The 21,042-nt window shown below is 47.8% G+C and overlaps 1 protein-coding gene and 1 non-coding gene across 2 annotated transcripts in view; one reads left to right on the top strand and one right to left on the bottom strand.

Moving 5' to 3' along the window:
• RASSF3 (Ras association domain family member 3) overlaps positions 1-19,465 on the bottom strand; it is a 70,920-nt gene extending 51,455 nt beyond the window's left edge. Inside the window, exon 1 of the mRNA XM_051845645.3 lies at positions 19,182-19,465. Within this exon, the coding sequence (XP_051701605.2) occupies positions 19,182-19,292 (111 nt within the window). The 5' untranslated portion in view covers positions 19,293-19,465. The remainder of the gene's footprint in view (positions 1-19,181) is intronic.
• LOC127491198 (U6 spliceosomal RNA) lies at positions 17,171-17,276 on the top strand. The gene has a single exon (XR_007919789.1). It is a non-coding gene; the product is annotated as a U6 spliceosomal RNA (small nuclear RNA).
• Positions 19,466-21,042: the final 1,577 nt, after the last annotated feature.

Below are 21,042 nucleotides of genomic sequence, written 5' to 3'. Positions count from 1 at the left end.
CCTGGGAAGGCAGTAGAGGAGGGCCCAAGGACCCACGTGGGAGACCTGGAAGAGGCTGCTGGCTCCTGGCTTCAGGTTGGCCCATCTCTGGCCATTGTGGCCACTTTCGAAGTGAACCAGCAGATGGAAGACTTCTCTGTCTCTGCCTCTGCCTCTCTGTAAATCTCCCTTTCAAATAAATAAATCTTTAAAAAAAATGAATGAATCAAGTTAACATCACATTCATGAGTCATTCAACATGCCCTCTACAATGCAAAATCTGTAGGAGTTTTCTTTCATCCTTCATGAAGGCAATATTTAAATACAGCTATAGTAGGGGCCGCGCTGTGGCGTAGTAGGTTAAGCCTACAGCCCCAGAATACTATATGGGTGCCGGTTCTAGTCCTGGCTGCTCCTCTTCCAATTCAGCTCTCTGCTATAGCCTGGGAAAGCAGTGGAAGATGGCCCAAGTGTTCGGGACCCTGTACCCGCATGGGAGACCTGGAAGAAGTTCCTGGCTCATGTCGTAGCCATTTGGGGAGTGAATCAGTGGATGGAAGATCTGTCTCTCCCTCCGTTGGTAACTTTGCCTCTCGAATAAATAAATAAATCTTAAATAAATAAATACAGCTGTAGCAATCAGAGTAAGAAGTGAGCCTTGAACTGGGTATTCCAGAACCAATAACTGGAGAGGCTGGGCAAGTGGGTAACAGAAGTCTTTGGAAGCCTCATGTTTGAACCTGCTACATTAGACAGTAAACTCTGGCATCTTACAATGGTATTTAACATGCATTAAGAAGTCTTCCAGGAACATTTACTTAGCAAGTCTCTGCAAACCAATGTCGATAAAAGAGGCATTAGACAAATGAAAAAAGTCAAATCTTCCAAATGACATGTACATACACCCTCATTCCCAAATGCTATACAACCCACAGGCACCCATGCTTCCAGGAGGCAGAGTGGCTAACCTATCCCCACTGTGCTAGCACACCCAGTAAGCAGAGGATTCTCAGATACTCTTGACCTGGCCTTGAGAAATGTGGCAGGCTGTTTTTTACACGGTTCTTGACGCTGTATTTATCACTCCTGCAACACAGAATTGCAGAACAATCCAGAGTCCCTGCCCTTCTTTGCCTCGCATGAAACCCATTCTGGTTGGCACTATATATGGACAAAAGAAATATCACATGAGTCCCCTGCTTTCCAATAATTCCACATATTCTATTCATTCCTCAAATGCCAGGGATCCAACAACTCTGTTACATTCTCCCTGCCCCAGCAGACAGAACCTGCTATGGCTGTTTCCAACGTAATGTGTTTGTCAAATACATTTGTGCATGGAATCCCTCTCAAGTTTTGTTGCTTTGCTGTTCATTCCCCTCCAATCAGCAATTCAGCTCCACGGTAAATTATCACAGAACCGGACAAGGCTTTTAAGAAGAAACTGAAGCCCAAAATAGTTAACTAACTCTCCTTAAGTTACTTTCACTCCTCCTGAAACCAAAAGATATGTGTTTCACTGCCTTTCTCTAACTTTTTTCTTGATTATAATTCTGACCTGAGTCTAATCATGGTGGTTAGTTAACCATATCAAAAGCACCACTCTGTCCCCTGTGCCAGGCACCACATTAGCACAAAAATACAGTGACCCACTCTTGCAAAGCTCATACCCAGGATAACCTAGAGGGCCAAACACTAAATTCACTCAAGAACCTGTGCTTCTGAACATGCCACTCAATCCATAAAGTTGCTTAGATATTAAATGTCCAGGTCCCCAAATACAATCACCACTTTGAAGATAAAACCACACATGGAAAAGATGGGGGAATAAACTCATTTTCAACAACTGATTATCAAGTGTCCCCTGGAAGATAACATGCAGTAGGCTGAGAATTTATGATCAGTTTACATGAGAAGTTTAAAAGTAACAGGAAAAAATTTTATAGTAGTCTCTAAATACACTTGTGCCATGAACATATTTGCAATTATGCAACAATTTTTTTTTTTTTTTGACAGGCATAGTGGACAGTGAGAGAGAGAGACAAAGAAAGGTCTTCCTTTGCCGTTGGTTCACTCTCCAATGGCCGCCGCGGCTGGCGCACCGCGCTGATCTGATGGCAGGAGCCAGGTACTTATCCTGGTCTCCCATGGGGTGCAGGGCCCAAGCACTTGGGCCATCCTCCACTGCACTCCCTGGCCACAGCAGAGAGCTGGCCTGGAAGAGGGGCAACCGGGACAGAATCCGGCGCCCCGACCGGGACTAGAACCCGGTGTGCCGGTGCCACAAGGCGGAGGATTAGCCTAGTGAGCTGCGGCGCCGGCTAATTATAAAACAATTTATAATCTAGGAATACTTCCCATTATCCCATTTAATCCTCCTATATTCTCAAAATTAAGTTAATTAAGCTTAAGTTACCATAACTGGTAAATGACAGATCCAAAGTTTAAACTATCTCCCAGTTCTAGATCCCCTGGCCTTTTAACCAAACCACATTGCCTTAGTAAAAGCTCCTACCAAATAGTTTTTCATGAATAACTACTGAACATGTACTTATTTATATGCCAGGTACAATTCCAGGCTTTCCATGAGTTAACTTAATTAATAATGTCATTTACTTAAGAATATAGCAATAACACCATGGCTCAAATTTAAAAAATGTAAAAATACAATGGCATTTGGAATTAATATAAAGCCAGTTTCAGACAACCAATTTATTGCAAGAAACTCACAATCAAAGGGTAGGATGGGGGTGGGGAGGGAATCACAACGGGGAGAGCTCATCCACTCCTAGGAAGAGGTGTCCCACCAGATTCCACAACTCACACAGGCCTCAGAGTACTAAACCGGCTCCCAGGAACTGGCCAAGCAGATCACCGGACTTGCTCAGCTGCCGGAACGCCTGCAAGCTTGCTTCCGAACTGTGGAGGCGGCAGCCACTCAGAGACCTGTCAGAGCTGGGACAGACGCTAGGCTGGGAGGCAGGGAGGGGACTGGCAACACAGCCCCGGGCTGGGGAGCTGGCTCCTGCGACAGCAGCAGCGTCCCCCTGTGCAGCATGGCCTACAGTTTGCAGCACGGTCTACGGTTCGCATCTGTTACCTCATTTGATTCACCCTCATGAAAACCAGAAACAAGACAGTGAGTGACTAAGACCCTAAACAATGAGCATGAGACCTTGCACAGGAAAAAGGAAAGCCCCCAGGAAGGAGCAGAATTTGTCACCCGGTCAAGCCAGCAGCCAAGCAGAACTCCGCAGCCAGAATCCTGCAGTGGGAGGCAGCCGAGAGGGAGAGAGATGTTTCAAAGAAAAGGCAGAGGTGTTAACTTACACACGAACTCCTGGGAAAAGAACCGCACTTTCACCAGGCTGCCCATTCTCCTGCAGCCCAGCAGCTTGCATGAAAGGAAAAGGAAGCTGGGGAAGACTTGTGATGAGGGTGGCCTGATGGGCTGGGAGGAGATTAAAACAGATTAAGGCTCCAGATGACTGAAGCTCCTTCCTGATCAATTCATTTGGTTAATAAAGCCAAAGAGACCCAACCTCCTGCCATTTTTCCCTGTGGCTAAACCAAGAATTTCAAATCTCTCTACCATCTCTGTTCCCAGTTTGACCCACTGTCCTCAAAGAATAGTTCCTATGTAGCAGAATCTTGTAAAAATAACAGTTGCTTACAATTATTAATGTTAGCCCTGCTGCCAGGCAAAGAGGCAACAGGTGTAATGACTTGTCCACGATAACACAGCTAACACTGCTGCCCAACATAGCTGCTTGCAATCCATCTATTAAGAACTCATCCCATTTTAGCCTCTAACACAATTCAGTTCCACCCTTTTTTCCCAACATTAGTTGAAATCAAATGATCCAGATGCAATGTGATGTCAAGTTTAAATGGCAACAGAACTACCTCAGTGGGGAGGGATCTGAAGCTGAATTGTTGCTCTTGTGCTACAGTTTGCCCTTTTGAAAGGCACTCTTTCCCCCTATGTGACCTACCCCCACATCTTCACCAAATGGCAGCAGGACTTAGCTGCAGGCAGTTCAGGGGGCAATTTCCTCTAGCAGAGACCAACAGGACAGCCAACGCATCAAACGTCACCTAGCCACAGAACACACTGCCACTGGCTGCCCCGCGGGACCAAAGCTGGCCTTCAGAAGAGCAAAAGAGCAATTTTCAAACTTCAGAAAGATCCGAAAGCAGAGTACCTTCCTCACACAGGAGCACTGGCAGGCAAGGCCATCCACAGCCCGATTAAACAAACGGGGACAGGGAGCTGGCACTTTGTGGCACAGTGGGATCCGCCTCTGACCTAGCTCTCTGCTAATGCACCTGGGAAGGCAGCAGAAGACAGCCCATGTGCTTGGGCAGCTGCACCCACATGAGAGACCCGGATGGAGCTGCAGGCTCCAGGCCTTGCCCTGGCACAGCCCCAGCCACTACAGTCATTTGGGGAGTAACCAGAAGACAGAAGACTTCTGTTTTTCTCCCCCTTGTAATATTGCTTCTTTCATCAAATGCTTAATATATATATTTTCCCGCAGCTGAGAAGTTACCCATTACAGTAAGTGCCCCTGAATTCAAATCTCTCATCCCATGAAACCTGCATCTGCCAATGACCAAAACAGATAAACTTGTTAATTTCTCATCTCAAAGTGCCACTGAAATTAAAACCCAAAAAAAATCTATTGGATTTTAATTACCTTGGAATATATTAATCGTAAAACACTATGGAATGCCAAGCTTCATTTTAGTATTGACATTTTTTTCTCCTATGTAACATATTTAGCTATGTTGTGTCTGGTTTTCATAAAATTTTTTTGTGTGTGTTTTGTTTTATTGTTTGGGAAATGTATCATACACAAGATACTTCAAAAAATTCATAAGAAAATGGAGTTTAAAATAAGTTTATTTTGATGCAAAAATATTTAAACCCATGCATACAAAGATTCTTCAAAAAATTCACAGAAAATGCATATTACAAAAAAACTGTGCACCAAAATAAATACCTTCTGGTTCCCTTTCCTTTGACCTTTTAAAGGCTCTTGCAGATGTAAATTTCTGTAACTTCATTGGCAAAATACCAAGCAAGATTTTTCAAGGCGCTAGGGGTTAAGATGCTGGCTAAGACACCCACGTCCCAAATCAGAGTAGCGGGCTTGATGCCCAGCTTCAGCTCCGTCCTCCTGCTGCCGGCTAATGCAGACCCTTGGGGCAGTGACAACTCAAGAAGCTGGATTCCAGCCACCCACAGGGAGGCCTGGACTGAGTTCCTAGCTCCTGGCTTCGGCCTGGTCCAGCTGTGGCTGTTGCAGGCTCAGAGGGAGTGAACCCGCAGATGGAAGACCTCCGTCTCTCTGCTTTTCAAGTAAAAATAGATGAACAGATGACTTTCTTAAGTTTAAAAAAAAAAATGATTCACTTAATAAAAATATTCTGAAAAAATTAAACAGAGCTAACAAGTTATGCGAATATAACAGATTTTATAACAATTTTAGAGTCACCAACGAGTCTTAAGGCAGTGCCAGGTTCCTTTCTCAATGCAATTTTTCAACAGAATAAGCTTATATGCAAACAGCAGAAATTTTCTTTGTTGGGCGGGGTTTCTAGTACTTTGTCCTACCACCCTTCTCTTCATTACTTCCTCTATTTATAAATAACTTTAATTCCTCTGAATTCTACCAGGGTGGTTAGAAAACTAGTCCCAATTTACTGAAATTCAAACACAAACAGGAACTTAGGGATCAGCATTATGACTTAGCAGGTAAAGCCTCCACCTGTGATGCCAGCATCCCCTATGGGCACCAGTTCAAGCCCCAGCTGCTCCACTGCCCATCCAGCTCCCTTCTAATGCACCTGGGAAAGCAGAAGATGGCCCAAGTGCTTGGGTCCCTGCACCTGGGTGGGAGACCCCAAAGAAGCTCCTGGCTTCTGCCTGGCCCAGCCCAGACCATTACAGCCATTTGGAGAGTGAACATATGGACAGAAGATCAATCTTTCTCTCTCTCTAACTGCCCTTCAAATAAATAAAAATCTGTAAAAAAAAAAAAAAAAAACTTAGTTACCATTTCTCACTTGGTTAATACAAGACATGGCATCCAATCCCCCACCCTCTGTATTCCACAGCTGATTCACAGAAATGCTTTCTTAGCAATGCCTTGTCTATGTTGTAATTACAAGAATAACAAGTATTCTGCTGAGTTTCAGTGATGTCAGCCTGAAACACATTCTGAAGTATTTCAAAATACTAGAACATGTAATGTCCCTTTGGCACAAACAACAAAAGTCACCAAAAAAACCTGCAGTTCAGCTGACCACAAAAAAAGGGAACTATCTACCCAGCCAAACAGCATGGGACTCCAGAGCAGTGCTGTCTCGAGATTTCCACCTTCCTCACAGAACCCACAGGCAAAGGCCACGCATGAAGAGTGCTCACACAGAAAGAGGAAGATCCTCTTAGAAGAACAGAAAAATACTTAATTCACTATTAGAGGAATGAAAATTAAGATGTCTTTACGCACTGAAGTTGTTTTTTCTATTTTAATGAATGCATCCAATAAAGCTAAGGGTGTAATGATGCCAATCAAAAATATAGCCCTCAATAAAAGGATATATATATATAGAGAGAGAGAGAGAGAGAGCGCGCGAGCGCCCCTGGGGTGAGCGTTGTGACACAGTGGGTTAAGCCACTGCATGGGACGCTCACGTGTCTTATTACAGTGCCTGGGTTCCAGTCCAGCCTCTGCTTGCAATGCAGCCTCCTACTAATGTGAACCCTGGGAGGCAGTAGACAATGACTTGAGTACTTGGGTCCCTGCTACCTATGTGGGTGAGCCAGGTGGAGTTCCTGGCTCTTGACTTCAGCCTGGCCCATGCTGGGCACTGTAGGCATTTGGGGAATGAGCCAGTGAATGAACAATTTCTTTCAAATAAAATTAAAATAAATAAATATACAGCCATTGGTAATATTTACTATAGCCATAAAGATGGCCACATTCTCATGTTCAGTTCTATTTTTATTTATTTATCCTTTAGGAATTAATCCATAATGGAAAAGGTTTCATTCCCAAGATGTTTATTACTGAGTTCTTTAGCTGAAATATTAGAAACACCAAAATTTCCAGTATTTGAAGATTAGCACCTACTCAATTTTTATATAGATATCAACATGCAGTGTTGTCTCATAATTCTAGATTTAAATAGGATTCAAGTTTGTCACTATAATGTTTCTGAAAAAACTGGAAACAGAATTACTCTGTGATCCAGCAACAGCATTTCTCAGTACGCAGCCAAAAGATTGGTAAGCAGAATCTCTAAGAGATATGTGTACACATACGGCAAAAGGTGGAAGCGCCAGCAGATAAGCAACAAGCGATACATACAAACCATGGAATGGTACTCGGCCTCCAGAAGGAGTGCTAGCCCACAGAGGAACCCTGAGTAACTAAGCCAAAGACAAACAGTACTGTGTGAAGCATCCAGAGGAGCCAAACTCAGATAGCCCACACTCGAGGGCAGGTTTCTACCTGTGCTGTGTTCACCACTCCATCGCCCAGCACCTGACCTAGCACGTGGGGAAGACATCATAAACACCTGGGAAATGAATTTAGAAAGCTACCCTCACCAGTCTTTTTTTTTTTTTTTTAAGATTTATTTATTTTACTCGAAAGTCAGAGTTACTCTGAGAGAGAAGTAGAGGCAGAGAGAGAGAGGTCTTCCATCCACTGGTTTACTCCCCAGTTGGCCGCAAGGGCTAGAGCTGCGCCGATCCAAAGCCAAGAGCCAGAGTCTCCTCCAGGTCTCCCACACAGGTACGGGGGCCCAAGGACTTGGACAATCTTCCACTGCTTTCCCAGGCCATAGCAGAGAGCTGGATCAGAAGTGGAGCCGGCACCACAGGCAGCAGCCTTACCTGCTATGCCACAGTGCTGCCCTCCCCCCCACCTTTTTAAATTTATTTGAAAGAGTTACAGAGAGAGGTAGAACCAGAGAGAGAGAGGTCTTCATCTGCTGATTCACTCCCCAAATGACCGCAATGGCCAGAGCTGAGCTGAACTGAAGCCAGGAGCCTCCTCCAGGTCTCTTACATGGGTTCAGGGGCCCAAGGACTCAGGCCATCTTCTACTGCTTTCTCAGGCTGCAGCAGAGAGCTAGATCAGAAGTGGAGCAGCTGGGACTTGAACTGGTGCCTATATGGGATGCCGGTGCTGCAGGTCAGAGCTTTAACCCATTGTACCACAGCACCGCCCCCCCCAGTCTTACACGCATGTGTGCAACACACACATGCACACATTGCCCAACCTCCATTAATTTCAAGAGAACACTTGGTGGCTTACATTCCAAGTCTGTTATATTTAAGATCTGGAAAAAAAATCTCTTCTTCTGGTGTCTAATTCTCAAATTCATCCTTTTTCCTCCCCTAATTATCTCACTTTGTTTCGCATTTGGAAAAAGAACTGAGTGCTGCAACACATAATTAGTAAATTATTCTTAGCTGACTGAATCACGCAGCAGCAGTAAGCAATTACGGTCCATAAAGAGTGCATTAAGCTTGCTGTTTAATCCTGGGAAATACAGAGCCCCGGTCTCTATATAAACTGAAGGCTGGCTTGCATTTAGAGTGCCATTAGGACAGTTTGATCCTATTAGCTCATACGTGAAAAAAAGCGGGAAGTCCCAGACATACAAGTTTCACAACCTTTAAATGCTGCCACGGGATAGGCTGAGAAGAAACTACTCCCAGAGGGCAAGTTCTTTTTCAAAAAGAAAGATGTTTCTAGCACGCCTGGCTGCTACCTTCCATTCCCCAGCTGCAGCCACCCCGAGGATGGGATTTTGAACCCCTGGCAAAGCACTAGCTCTGCTTTAGCAGCAACACTGTGCAACAGAAATGGAACGCAAGCCACATACATGAGTTGAAGTTTTCCAATAGCCATGTTAAAGAAAAAAAAACAGACAAAATTAATTTCATTTGACTCAATTCATCTCAAGTAGGATCAGTTTAGCAAGTACTAAATACGAATCGATTAGTGTGGTATCTTTTATTCTTTCTACCAAAGTTAGGTGTTTGAAAGCCAGTGTGTATTTTGCCCTCAACACATTCTGGGTGGGGATGGACTACTGACTGAAACTGCTCAGCTGCAGAATGGCCACTGCTAACTCAGAACCAACTGGAAAACACATTTTTACGTGTGTTTCCAATTTTAATCATTTTTTATGGGCTCTGACAAATTCCTACAGTGTACCTGACCCTCTGCTAAAAAAAAATTAACAAGTTGGGGGCTGGCACTGTGGCATAGCTAAAGCCACCACCTGCAGTGCTGGCATCTCATATGGGCGCTGGTTAGAGTCCCAGCTCTTCCACTTCCAACCCAGCTCTCTGATATGGCCTGGGAAAGCAGTGGAAGATGGCCCAAGTCCTTGGCCCCTGCACCTGAGTAGGAGACCTGGAAGAAGCTCCTGGCTCCTGGCTTCGGATCAGCTCAACTCCGGCCGTTGCAGCCATTTGGGGAGTGAACCAGAGGGTGGAAGACCTTTCTCTGTCACTCCCTCTGTGTGTAACTCCACCTCTCAAATAAATAAGACTTTTTTAAAAAATTAACAAAAACTTTTGTACTAGTCACTTGCCAAACCAGAACTAAGCTAGGGGGAAAAAAGGGAAAATAAACCAAACATCATTCATTTTTTGGTTAATTATTAGCCACAGTTTGGATGGCTCTGCTCAGTTACTCTCTGTTTAACACATGTTCAATCCCTTATGATGTAGAAGACACTCATGTCCTGACTGAACATGCTCCATCTTAGCACAAAGGCCATTAAGGAACAATTTCACAGGGATATAATTCAATCTCAATAGAGTATAGTTGGGGCCAGCGTAGTGGCATAGCAGGTAAAGCCGTGGCCTCCTGTGCTAGCATCCCATAGGGGCACCGGTTCCAGACCCGGCTGCTTTCAATCCAGCTCTCTGCTACAGCCTGGGAAAGCAGTGGAAGGTGGTCCAAGTCCTTAGGCCCCTGCACCCGCATGGGAGACCAGGAAGAAGCTCCTGGCTCCTGGCTTTGGATCAGCGTAGCTTCGGCCGTAGTATCCAGTTGGGGACTGAACCAGCAGATGGAAGACCTCTGTCTGTCTCTTTCTCTCTTTCAAATAAATAAATCTATTAAAAAAAAAAAAAAGTACAGTTTTCCCACACTTTACAGAACAGGTGTGTGTTTCTGAAAAACTACAAAAAGTTCAGTTTCCCTAGACACGCACAAGGAGCAAGCTCTTTAAAGGAAAATAGATAGTTTGTCTATTTCGCAAGCTCTTTACAAACGTATTACTGAAGCAGGAACTGTGGAAGAGCGGGTTGAGCCACTGCCTGGGAGGCCCACGTGACATCACAAGGCAGGTTCAAGTCCCGGTTGCTTCACTTCCAATCCAGCTCTCCGCTAACGCACTGGGAAAGGCAGCAAAGGATGGCCGGTGTACTTGCCCCCCAGTGACAGACCAGGATGGTGCTGCTGGCTCCTGACGTCAGCCTGGCCCAGCCCCAGGAGGTGTAGGCATCTGCAGAGCAGATGGGAGATAGCACACATGCACTCTCTCTGCCTCTGTCTCTTCTCTCCCTGTTACTCCACCTTTCAAATAAATACGTAAACAGGGACTTTATTTTGTTCACTACTCTATCCCAGAGCCTCAAACAGTGTAAGCCATAAAGTTGGCATTCAATAAATTGTTGACTGAATAAATGAATGATCTGATTTCTTAAAACAAGGGGAAATACAGAGGTAGTAATAACAGACCCCACCAATACCATCCATCTTTAAACGACTGCAACCTCTAAGACCTTGTGAAGACTTGGTGGGGTATATATTTGTTTATAAAAGAGAACTAACAAACTTCCACTTTGTGTATGGTCTTGTCTAAATACTGACGGAGTCTGTGGATTCAAAAGGCTTCCATAGCCTAGGCAGCTCATGTCAAGAGCCTCGGGTGATCACTGATTTCATACACAAGAGTTAACTGTTAAATTAACAACAGGAGTCACTGTGCACTAACTTCCCAAGCAGGACCTCTGTCCTCAAAGAGTTGTATTTGAGAGTTAATAATAAATCTTGTGCTCAAAGATTTACTTTGTTTTAGTGTATTATGTGAAGGATATTCTTGTGTCTCATGATTTTTAGTTATGTCTAAGTGCTTGGGCTCTTTAAATTTAAGTCAGTTTCTCAAAAAAAAAAAAAAAAAAAAAAAGAATGCTTAAAAAAAAAAAAAAGTGAAATCAACTTCGAGATGCAATGACTTTGACCAGTCCTTATCTCAATTGTTAAGGAACAGTTTATTTTGTTCACACAATTTGTTGAACTCTTAGTATAGAGTTAATCTTCTGTGTATAAGGTTAACTGAAAATAGATCTTAGTAAAAAAAAATAAGACTGGGAATAGGAGAGGGAGGAGGAAGAGGGGTGGGAGCGTAGGTGGGAGGGAGGGTACGGTGGGAAGAATCACTAAATTCCTAAATTTGTATTTATGAAATGCATGAATTTTGTATTCCTTAAATAAAAGGTTTCTTGGCGGGGGAGGGGGGGGAGGCTGGTGCTGTGGCATAGCAGGTTAAGCCACCACCTGCAGTGCTGGCATCCCATATGGGTGCCAGTTCAAATCCTGGCTGCTCCACTTCCAATCTCGCTCTCTGCTATGGCCTGGGAAAGCAGTAGAAGATGGCCCAGGTCCTTGGGCCCCTGCACCTACATGGGAAACCCAGAAGAGGTTCCTGGTTTCAGATCAGCTCAGCTCCAACCATCTGGGTAATGAACCAGTAGATGGAAGACCTCTCTCTCTGTCTCTACCTCTCTCTGTAACTCTTTCAAATAAATAAATATTTAAAAAAATAAAACAAAAAAGGGGCTCACATTGTGGCGTAACGCAATAAGCCGCCACCTGTGATGCCAGTATCCCATAAAGGCATCGGTTCAAATCCCAGCTAGTCCATTTCCAATCTAGCTCTCGACTAATACACCTGGGAAAGCAGCAGCAAATGACCGAGTCCTTGGGTCCTGCACCCATGTGGGAGACCCAGTTGAAGCTCCTGGATCCTGGCTTTGGCCTGGCCCAGCCCTGGCTGTTGGAGCCATCTGGGGTATGAACCAGCAGATGGAGATCTCTCTCTCCCTAACTCTGCCTTTCAAATAATTAAAATAGATGTTTAAAAAAATTTAAGAAAGAAAAGGAAACCATTCCAGTCCCTGCCACCCACAGGGGAGACCCAGAAGGAATTCTTGGCTCCTGGCTTCAGCCTGGCCCAGCCTGAGCTGTTACAGGCATTTGGGCAGTGAACCAGCAGATGGAAGATCTCTCTGGCTCTTTCTCTCTGTGTGTCTTTCTGTCTACCTATCTCTTGCTCTGTTTGTCTGCCTTTCAAATAAATCAACTTACGCACTGTAAAATTATAATACTGCTATGAAGGGAACGAATGGGGGAGGAGGGCTTTTAGAGGGGTGGGGTGCCTTTTTAGATGGGTGGTTCTGGAAGAATTCTCTGTGAAGATGACAATCAAGCTGACACATGAAGAAGGATGGCAGGCAGCAACTCCAGACCTCAGCTCTGAGCTGGGGAATAACTGGGATTGTGAAAGGCAGCTGAGAGAAGGCTAAATGACCACCGTGCTAGGTACATGCTGCTATTTAAAGCCTGTTCACATCAGAGGGGTCTGGTAACAGGCAATGCTTGTTTAGTCCTAAGAATAAATTTCAAAATGTTTAAAAGAAAATTTCTGGGGCACCATTTGGCACAGCAAGTAAAAAAAGTAAAGATGCCCACATTCCATATCAGAGAACCAGCTCCACTCCAAAGTCCAGCTTCCTCTAATGCACATGGAGTCCCTGCCACCCACATGGGGCTCCTGGCTGTTACAGGCATTTGGAGAGAAGTTTCTCCCTCTCCCCTTCCCCTTCCCCTTTCTCCCTCCCTGCCTTCAAATAACATTTTCATTAAGGGAAAAAAAAGGATAAAACTCCTAGGATATGTACAAGAGTTCTTCAAAAAGGTCATAGAAAATAAATTTAAAAGGTTTTTTTTTGGGGGGGGGGACAAAAAAATTACTTTAGATCCATGCAAATGTGAGGTCCTCAAAGAGCTCATGGAAAATGTATATAATGAAAAAAATATGCCTGGATTTCAATCATTTTGCACCAAAATAGACATGTTTCAACTCCATGTTCCACGAACTCTGTAAAGCAGCCCACGTGCAGCTCTCCAATGAGGTGGGGATGCGCATAGGCCGAGTCAATGAGCCAGCCAGGCTGTGTCTCAGAAGCGCCTCTGCATGCATCTATCCTGGGCCTACTCTCTTTCACCATTCCTTCTGAACAGAGACTGCTCGCCAGTGGCCTTGGAACAAATGAGTCTCTAACGGGTGTCTTGTCAGGAGGCAGCTAACGGGCTGGGGAGGTGGGGGCGTAAGGGCTGATGCTCTGGGCTAAGGAAGAGCTGGGGATCAGGCCACAGCAGAGCGCATCCGGCCAGGCTCGCTCCTCTCAGAGAAAGAATGTTAACAGGACGACAGGCACTGACTGCCAAAGGAAATCTAAAAAGAATAACCACATTATTGGATATTTTTAGCCGTTCTTCTCATAAATGTTTTGTGTCACTGCTTCCCAAATAATTCTAATCTTGCAAGTTAGCCAGAAGAAGAAATGAAGTGAAGAGCAGATTGCATATGTATGAGGTTGCAGAAGACTGGCGACTAATTTTCTCAGGGAAGTCAGTTAAAGGAATAGGCCCTTGTGAGTTCTGCTCACACAAACACAAAATTCCAACGGATTAATACTGTGTCATTGGAGCCGGCACTGTGGCATAGCGGATAAAGCTGCCGCCCGCAGTGTCGGCATCCCATATGGGCACTGGTTTCAGTTCCAGCTGCACCACTTCGGATCCAGCTCCCTGCTATGGCCTGGGAAAGCAGAAGATGGCCCAAGTCCTTGGGCCCCTGCACCCATGTAGGAGACCCAGAAGAAGCTCCTGGCTTTGGATAAGCTCAGCTCTGGCCATTGTGGTCTTTGGGGGAGTGAACCAGTGTGTGTGTGTGTGTGTGTATGTGTGTGTAACTCTTTCGAATAAATAAATCTTTTTTTTTTTTTTTTGACAGGCAGAGTGGACAGTGAGAGAGAGAGAGACAGAGAGAAAGATCTTCCTTTGCCGTTGGTTCACCCTCCAATGGCCGCCGCGGCTGGCGCGCTGCGGCCGGCGCGCTGCGCTGATCCAATGGCAGGAGCCAGGAGCCAGGTGCTTTTCCTGGTCTCCCATAGGGTGCAGGGCCCAAGCACCTGGGCCATCCTCCACTGCACTCCCTGGCCACAGCAGAGAGCTGGCCTGGAAGAGGGGCAACCGGGACAGAATCCAGCGCCCCGACCGGGACTAGAATCTGGTGTGCCGGCGCCGCTAGGCGGAGGATTAGCCTAGTGAGCCGCGGCGCTGGCCTTTTTTTTTTTTTTTTTTTTTTTTTTTTTGACAGGCAGAGTGGACAGTGAGAGAGAGAGACAGAGAGAGAAAGGTCTTCCTTTGCCGTTGGTTCACCCTCCAATGGCCGCCACGGCTGGCGTGCTGCGGCCGGCGTGCTGCGCTGATCCGATGGCAGGAGCCAGGTGCTTCTCCTGGTCTCCCATGCAGGTGCAGGGCCCAAGCACTTGGGCCATCCTCCACTGCGTTCCCTGGCCACAGCAGAGAGCTGGCCTGGAAGAGGGGCAACCGGGACAGAATCCGGCGCCCCAACCGGGACTAGAACCCGGTGTGCCGGCGCTGCAAGGCGGAGGATTAGCCTATTGAGCCACGGCGCCGGCCAAAAAATAAATAAATCTTTAAAAAAAGTTGATATCACCAAAATATCTTTGATATAATAAACTGCTATTCTTTATGGCCTTATAATCTGCCTCCATAAGTTCCAGTGCCAACACTTATAGGAGAGTAGAGTTCATTACTGCCGAATCTAACAAGATACAACCAAATCAAAAGCCACACAAACACTTGAATGTAAGCATTGCAGCGCAGTGGTTTAAGCCACTGCCTGTGACACCAGCATCCCATATGGGCAGCAGTTTGAATCCCGGCTGCTCTACTTCTGATCCAGCTCCCCACTAATGCACCTGGAAAAGCAGCAGAAGATGGCACAAGTGCTTGGACCCCTGCACCCAAATGGGAGACCCAGATGAAGCTCCTGGCTTCCACCCAGCCTTGGCCATTGCAGCCATTTGGGGAGTGAATCAGCAGATGGAAGAGCTCTATCTCTTGTTCTCTTTGTAACTCTGCCTTCCAAACCAATAAATAAATCTTTAAAAAAAATCAAATGATAACAAGAAAACTCAAAGGACAAACATGAGGCCTGCTATGTGGAATCGACAGGCTTGCTTTATAAATAATTCTTTAGCATTGTAGCTTTTTAGAAAGTACAGGTGGTCAGAAATCAATATCAAATTGCTCAAGACTTCTTGACTATTCTACTTCCAAAACAAAAAAGTCTCTCATTTTCTTTTTGTTCTTAAAGCTTTATTTTTACAGGGCCAGCATCGTGGCACATCGCTGCTTGAGATGCCGGTCTCCCAATGAGCATGGGTTCAAGTTCCAGCTGCTCCACTTCCAATCCAGACCCCTGCCAGTATGCCTGAGAAGGCAGCAGAAAGTAGCCCAAGTACATGAGCCCCTGCCACCCACAAGTGAGACCTGAATGGAATTCCAAGCTCCTGCCTTTGGCTTGGCCCAACCCTGATGCTGCAGCCAACTAGGGAGTGAACCAGCAAATGGAAACTCTTCTCTCCCTCTCTGCTTTTCAATTAAAAAAATTTTTTTTAACTTTTTTTAAAATTTGTTTATTTGAATGGCAGCGTAACATAGACAGATGTTCCATCTCTTAGAGATCTTCCATCCACTGCTTCACTCCCCAGCTGGCCACAACAGCTGGGGCTGGGCCTGCTTTCCCAGGTGCCTTGGCAGGGAGCTGGATCAGAAGCAAAAGCAGCACTCAACGTGGGACAATACGCGATGCTGGAGTCACAAGAGCAGCTTACCTCTGCACCACAACGCCTGACTCTCATTTTCTTAATTCTATTAACCACCAAAGGTTCAGGTATCAGGTGATCACCTGAGCTGGGAGGGAAGCCACGCCCTAACAGTCTGTTAATAACTTTAGATCCTTCCTACTGTTTGGAAATCGGAACGTGTCCTGTATTCATAGGCAGCTTGATTTTATTGGGAAACCAGAAAAAGCAAATTATGAACTATCTACATTTCTGGCTGTGTTTAAATCAACAATTAGGTGGATAATTTGAAGCAGAGCAAACCCAGAGACACGAATTAGAAACACTGTAACGATGACATACACTGGGGAAGGGAGCAAACCCCGAAGAAATTCCTATACCGAGAGGGTATACTTGCAAAGGGAAAATGGAACTTTTAAATGATTTTTAATAGCTGAGAGGTCATTAAAAAAAAAAAAAGATTGGAATCTGAGTCAGAAAAACCTAACTTCCAGGCCTCCTGCTCTCTCCGTGTGGTCCTTTATGCTATCACTTCAAAACCTCACCTTGCATTAGGTTAATGCTCCAGAGCGAGCCCGGAAAATCACGTGATCCCATACATTTGAAAGCAGTCAAGTCTCAATCAGCATCAACCAAGAAGGCATTTGCTCATTCAATTATGACTCATGCAGCGACCTTTGGGTGGCAGGTAGAGCCCAAGCCCTGGGACACAGCGGTGACCAGGACACGAAAACAAGGCCATGTGTTGGTTCCCTTTTCCTCCTTTCTTTCTTGTTAAGAGAACAAGGTAAAAAACAAGAAACAGAAACGGTAACATTTTTCCCCTTTGTTATTATGCAGGATGCAGAGCAGTTGGGCTACATTCCCTTGCCTGGCAAGAGAAGAAAGAAATTCCCCCACTACCACACACACACACACACACCCCTTCTCCCCATCCTGCGTTTACCACAAACACCTTGATCTCCCTGGGTGTTTTCAAGACTTCTAGAAACCACCAAGTGGTACAACATCAGGGAAAAAAATCACTACCAGCAATAATACATCCTTAAGCCACACCTCTCTTTGCATTTATTGAGAAAAGATAATCTCACTACCACACAGTATGCTAGATCTTCTTGGAAAAATCAGACCAATAAAATGAGAACAGCTTATGTAGCCCTAGGTGATAGCAATGTTCTACGTTAATGAGTGCTTTGCAGTGCATACACTAAATAAAACAGGAATGATCCAGAGATGATTAGCATGGTCCCTGGGCAAGGATGACAAGCAAATCTGTAAAGTGTTCTGTAATTCCTGGAAAAGGAAGAAAGGATAAAAATAAATAATAAAAAAAATGCTTTGCTCCGTACATTTTACTTCCTTACTTTGAAAATCTTCCCAGGAATTTAAAAGTCACGTCCATCAACAAACCAAGCCGCCCACTGTTCTGTTCAGAGTCAGAACACCTTCCCCTCCTGGCCTGGGAGCCTACACCTCACTCAGTACCTCCCACGGGTTATGGCAGCGAACAGATGCAGGCAATAAAGCCTCGGGATACCCATATCAAGCTCTTCAAGCAATAAACTGTCTTGCTGTCTTGATCTGCAGCACAATCTTTCACAATACATGTCACACTGCATACTAAATGAGCAGCCCCGTATGAATACAGAAACGCTTTGCGTGTATAAACCTAGGGGAGATGCTGTCCTTGCTTTTTAAAGCACCAGGGGATTTTCACGCCATGCCACGGAAATATTTCTCAGCCCTTGGGAGGGGGGGATCCAGGCCTGGAGAACCCAAGAACCCAGTTCGTTTCCTGGGGCACGACCAGCTCCTTGCGACACGTCAAACGGTCACAGCAACTAAGTGGAAACAGAAAACAGCAAGCGGAGAAGGGAAAGAAAGAGGAGGCCAAGGGGGTTTAAAAAAAAAAAAGTGAAAAAGCCCAAGCAGTCGCAAGGAGATGGGAGCGCGCGCGGAGGGGGGGGGGTTACTTCTGACTTCCAAACTCGTGTCAGTAGCACGCGCCCTAGTGAAAAGAGGTCACTCAGCGTCCAGGGAGGAACAATAGACGCGGGACAGGCGACAAGGGCGCCCCGGGATTAAGTGTCGCCGCTGAATGAGGGCACTCAGGGCACTCGGCTGCACGCTGGCCCTCCCCCGAGCCCCTCTCTCCTCCCCTCCGGCTTCGGATCTGGCACTTAAGCCGCCGCAAAGACTAGAACTTCCCGATCTTGGAAGGAAATCTGACCTCACAAAGTCGTTAAATAAACTTTTAAAAGTCTGGCCAGGACTACCCCCCCACCCCCTCGCCCTACTCCACCCCCACCAAACACACACACATACACACACACACACACACGCACACACAAAACTCATCCTCGGGCCCCTGAGCAATTTTTCCTGCTTCTACCCAGTCGACCAAGAGCAGCAAAGGCGGATCGGAGCGCCACACTGGCCAGGTCCCGCCGAAGCGCCCCGCTGAGGGAAGGCCTCCCGCGCACAAGGCGGCCAAACTGGCACAAGTTCCCCTCCCCTCACTTCCCAAGTCAGGCTTCCCACGGCGCGCTTCCTCCAAAAAAGGAAGAAACCGGCCAAAAGCTTCGCCCGTGCCCTCGACGATTTACCTAGCGCCACAGTTTGTTTGCCAAACAGTCGAGACACCTATAAACTTGACTTTACAGGAAACGCACACCCTCCAATCCCGCAACCGACAGCGGGCCGGCGCCCTCAGGCCCTGGCCCCCTCCCCCACCAGCGTGCCCGGACCCGGAGGAGGCGGGGGCCAGGTCACCGCGGCCACCTCAGGCGACCACAAGGTTCTCCCAAGCCACCCGGGGGGGAGGGCACAGGCCACGGGGCGGACCATCAGGGAGCCTCTGCGAGGGGACCGGACCGCTGACCCGGCCGGGGCGCGAAGGGGGACCCCTCCCGGCTCTCGGAACCCCAGGCGGGGCCATCTGGCGCGGAAGGCGGCGGCAGCAGCAGCCGGCCCTCGGCCTCGCCCGCTTCCTTATCCTGCCCCGGCCTCGGGCGACCCACGCCCACAGGCAGCACAGGCTCCCAGCATGACCCCGAGACCCTCGCGCCCCCCAAAGCAGGGGCCGCGTCTTCGCCACCCCCCCTCCTTCCCGGCGAGCATCCGCCGCGCGCCCCGCCGGAGACACGTGGAGTAGGAGCTGGGGGCGCCGTCTGCAGCGCCCGCCGCGCAAGCCACTCACTTGCTGGCCCGCGCGGGGCTTGCCCTGCGGCGCTCTCCGAAAGAAGGAGGTCCTGGCGGTGAAAAAGAAGTCCTCGGCGTCCTCCTCCAGGCTGCTGTAGCCGCTGCTCATGCTGCTGGTCCCGGGGCGCAGGCGGCCACGCAGCGGGTGCCGCGCCCGCCCGCCCCGCGAGGTTCCCGGCGCGCGGCCCCGAGCCGCCGGCGGGCCGTCCTGCTGCAGCTGCGGCCGCCGCTCCACCAGCCAGCCTGCCGTCCGGGCCCCTCCCGCCGCCGCCTGCCCGCCCGGCTCCAGGCGCGGCCCCGCCTCCTGAGGCCCCGCCCTGCCGGGGGCTGTCCCGGCCGGGCCCCGCCTCGCGCGGCCGCAGGTGGGAGGGGCCCGGCCCGCCCCCTCCGGGCGCGTGGAACCCGGAAAGCCCCCTTCGGAGCTGGGCTGCGGGGCGCCACCCCGGCCTCCCGGAAACCGCAGAGGCCTCCGCCCGCCCTCCTCTCGGCTCGCGGCAGTTTCGGGGTGGGGGGCAGAGCAGGGGGCTTTCTCCGCGGTCCGGGGTCCTGCTGCGGGGCCGCGGGGTGGAAGGGTTGCCCGGCCTAGGGGAGGAATCCGATCCTCGCGGACGCCCTGCAGCAGCCACAGCGCCAGGCCCTCGACCCCGGCAGTGAGCGGACAAGGGACAGGAGGGGATGAAAACGTGCTTTCTGGGCACTCCCCAGCTTTTGGGTCTCACCATGACCCCCTTCTCTCTAGCAAGGGCCATTCCCACAGGACGACGGCCGAGATCGCCATGAGCTTAGAGCCCGCTGGGTGCCCAGGGGACTGGACTAGTTCCATAGTAAGCACTCGAGTTCCTTTAGTTAAACGTGCTTTGTAAATGTCCCCTTCCTCGGAAGGCCTGGTTTAAATGGTGGGGGTAAAGTGATCAGGGAGTTTTGTTCGCCAAGCACGAAAAGAAAAAAGTTTCCATAGTTTATAAAGTCCTTCCCCTCAGCTAATCCACTTTTTAAATGCAAGGGTTTTTGGTGTTTTTTTTTTTTTTTCCTCAGGCTGCCAGAGCACCACCAGTCTTTTGCACTTTGGTGTTTCTGAAGCTGCAGCACTGCTGTACTAAGCAGAGCTTGCCTAAGGAGGGGAAGAGAGGGGCTAAACAGGACAAAGCGTTCTCCCTTTATAGCCAGACCTTCTCGCAGGATCTCCTTTCTTCGACCAAACTACTCCGTAAGGTGCTTAGTGCTGTTGTAGCATCGCCCTTGAGGCTTGGAGAGAGGAGGGTGGGGAGCTGGTGGCACTGCTGGGACCGCTCTGGGTGGGCTGCTCTGTTCACATATCCTCCTGGGCTCTCAGCCAGGTCTCTGCAGAGCACTGGGAGGCACAGTGGGACCCGAGGAGACACGGAGAATGGCGCATGTGCCATCCTATACCCAGGCAGAAAGAAGCCTTGCCGAAGTCTCTCGCTTCAGGCTTAGGCGTCCAGCTTGCAAAATGATTCGCAACTCCAGAAGGTGGACTTAGACCACAGCCTATTGTAAACATTTTGCAGCTTTAAAGGCCACCAGCCAGCTACCGAATGATTAGAAACCAGCAATTCTAACCGCGGGGTGCTTTGCCCTGTGTGTGCTGTACACGTAACCCAGTGTAAGGGGATGGGATGATTTGCTTACTGCAAAGAGTGTTTTCAATTTGATTTCCATTATTTCATGATTCAAATGCTACCATTCATTAACACAGTCCTCGCTAATTTAGAACTAATGTGTGTATTAAAGGATTTAAATAACTTGTTTTACTGTAGATAGAAAAGGGAAATCAGTTCACCCAGAACAAACTATTTTAAAGTTTCGGCATACTTCCGGAGAAGATATTAAAGGGAAAA

The sequence above is a fragment of the Oryctolagus cuniculus genome, chromosome 11, assembly GCF_051225735.1.
Source record: "Oryctolagus cuniculus isolate XC-2025 breed Fujian yellow rabbit chromosome 11, ASM5122573v1, whole genome shotgun sequence".
NCBI lineage: Eukaryota > Metazoa > Chordata > Mammalia > Lagomorpha > Leporidae > Oryctolagus > Oryctolagus cuniculus.
This window is presented reverse-complemented; position numbering and strand designations above follow the sequence as displayed.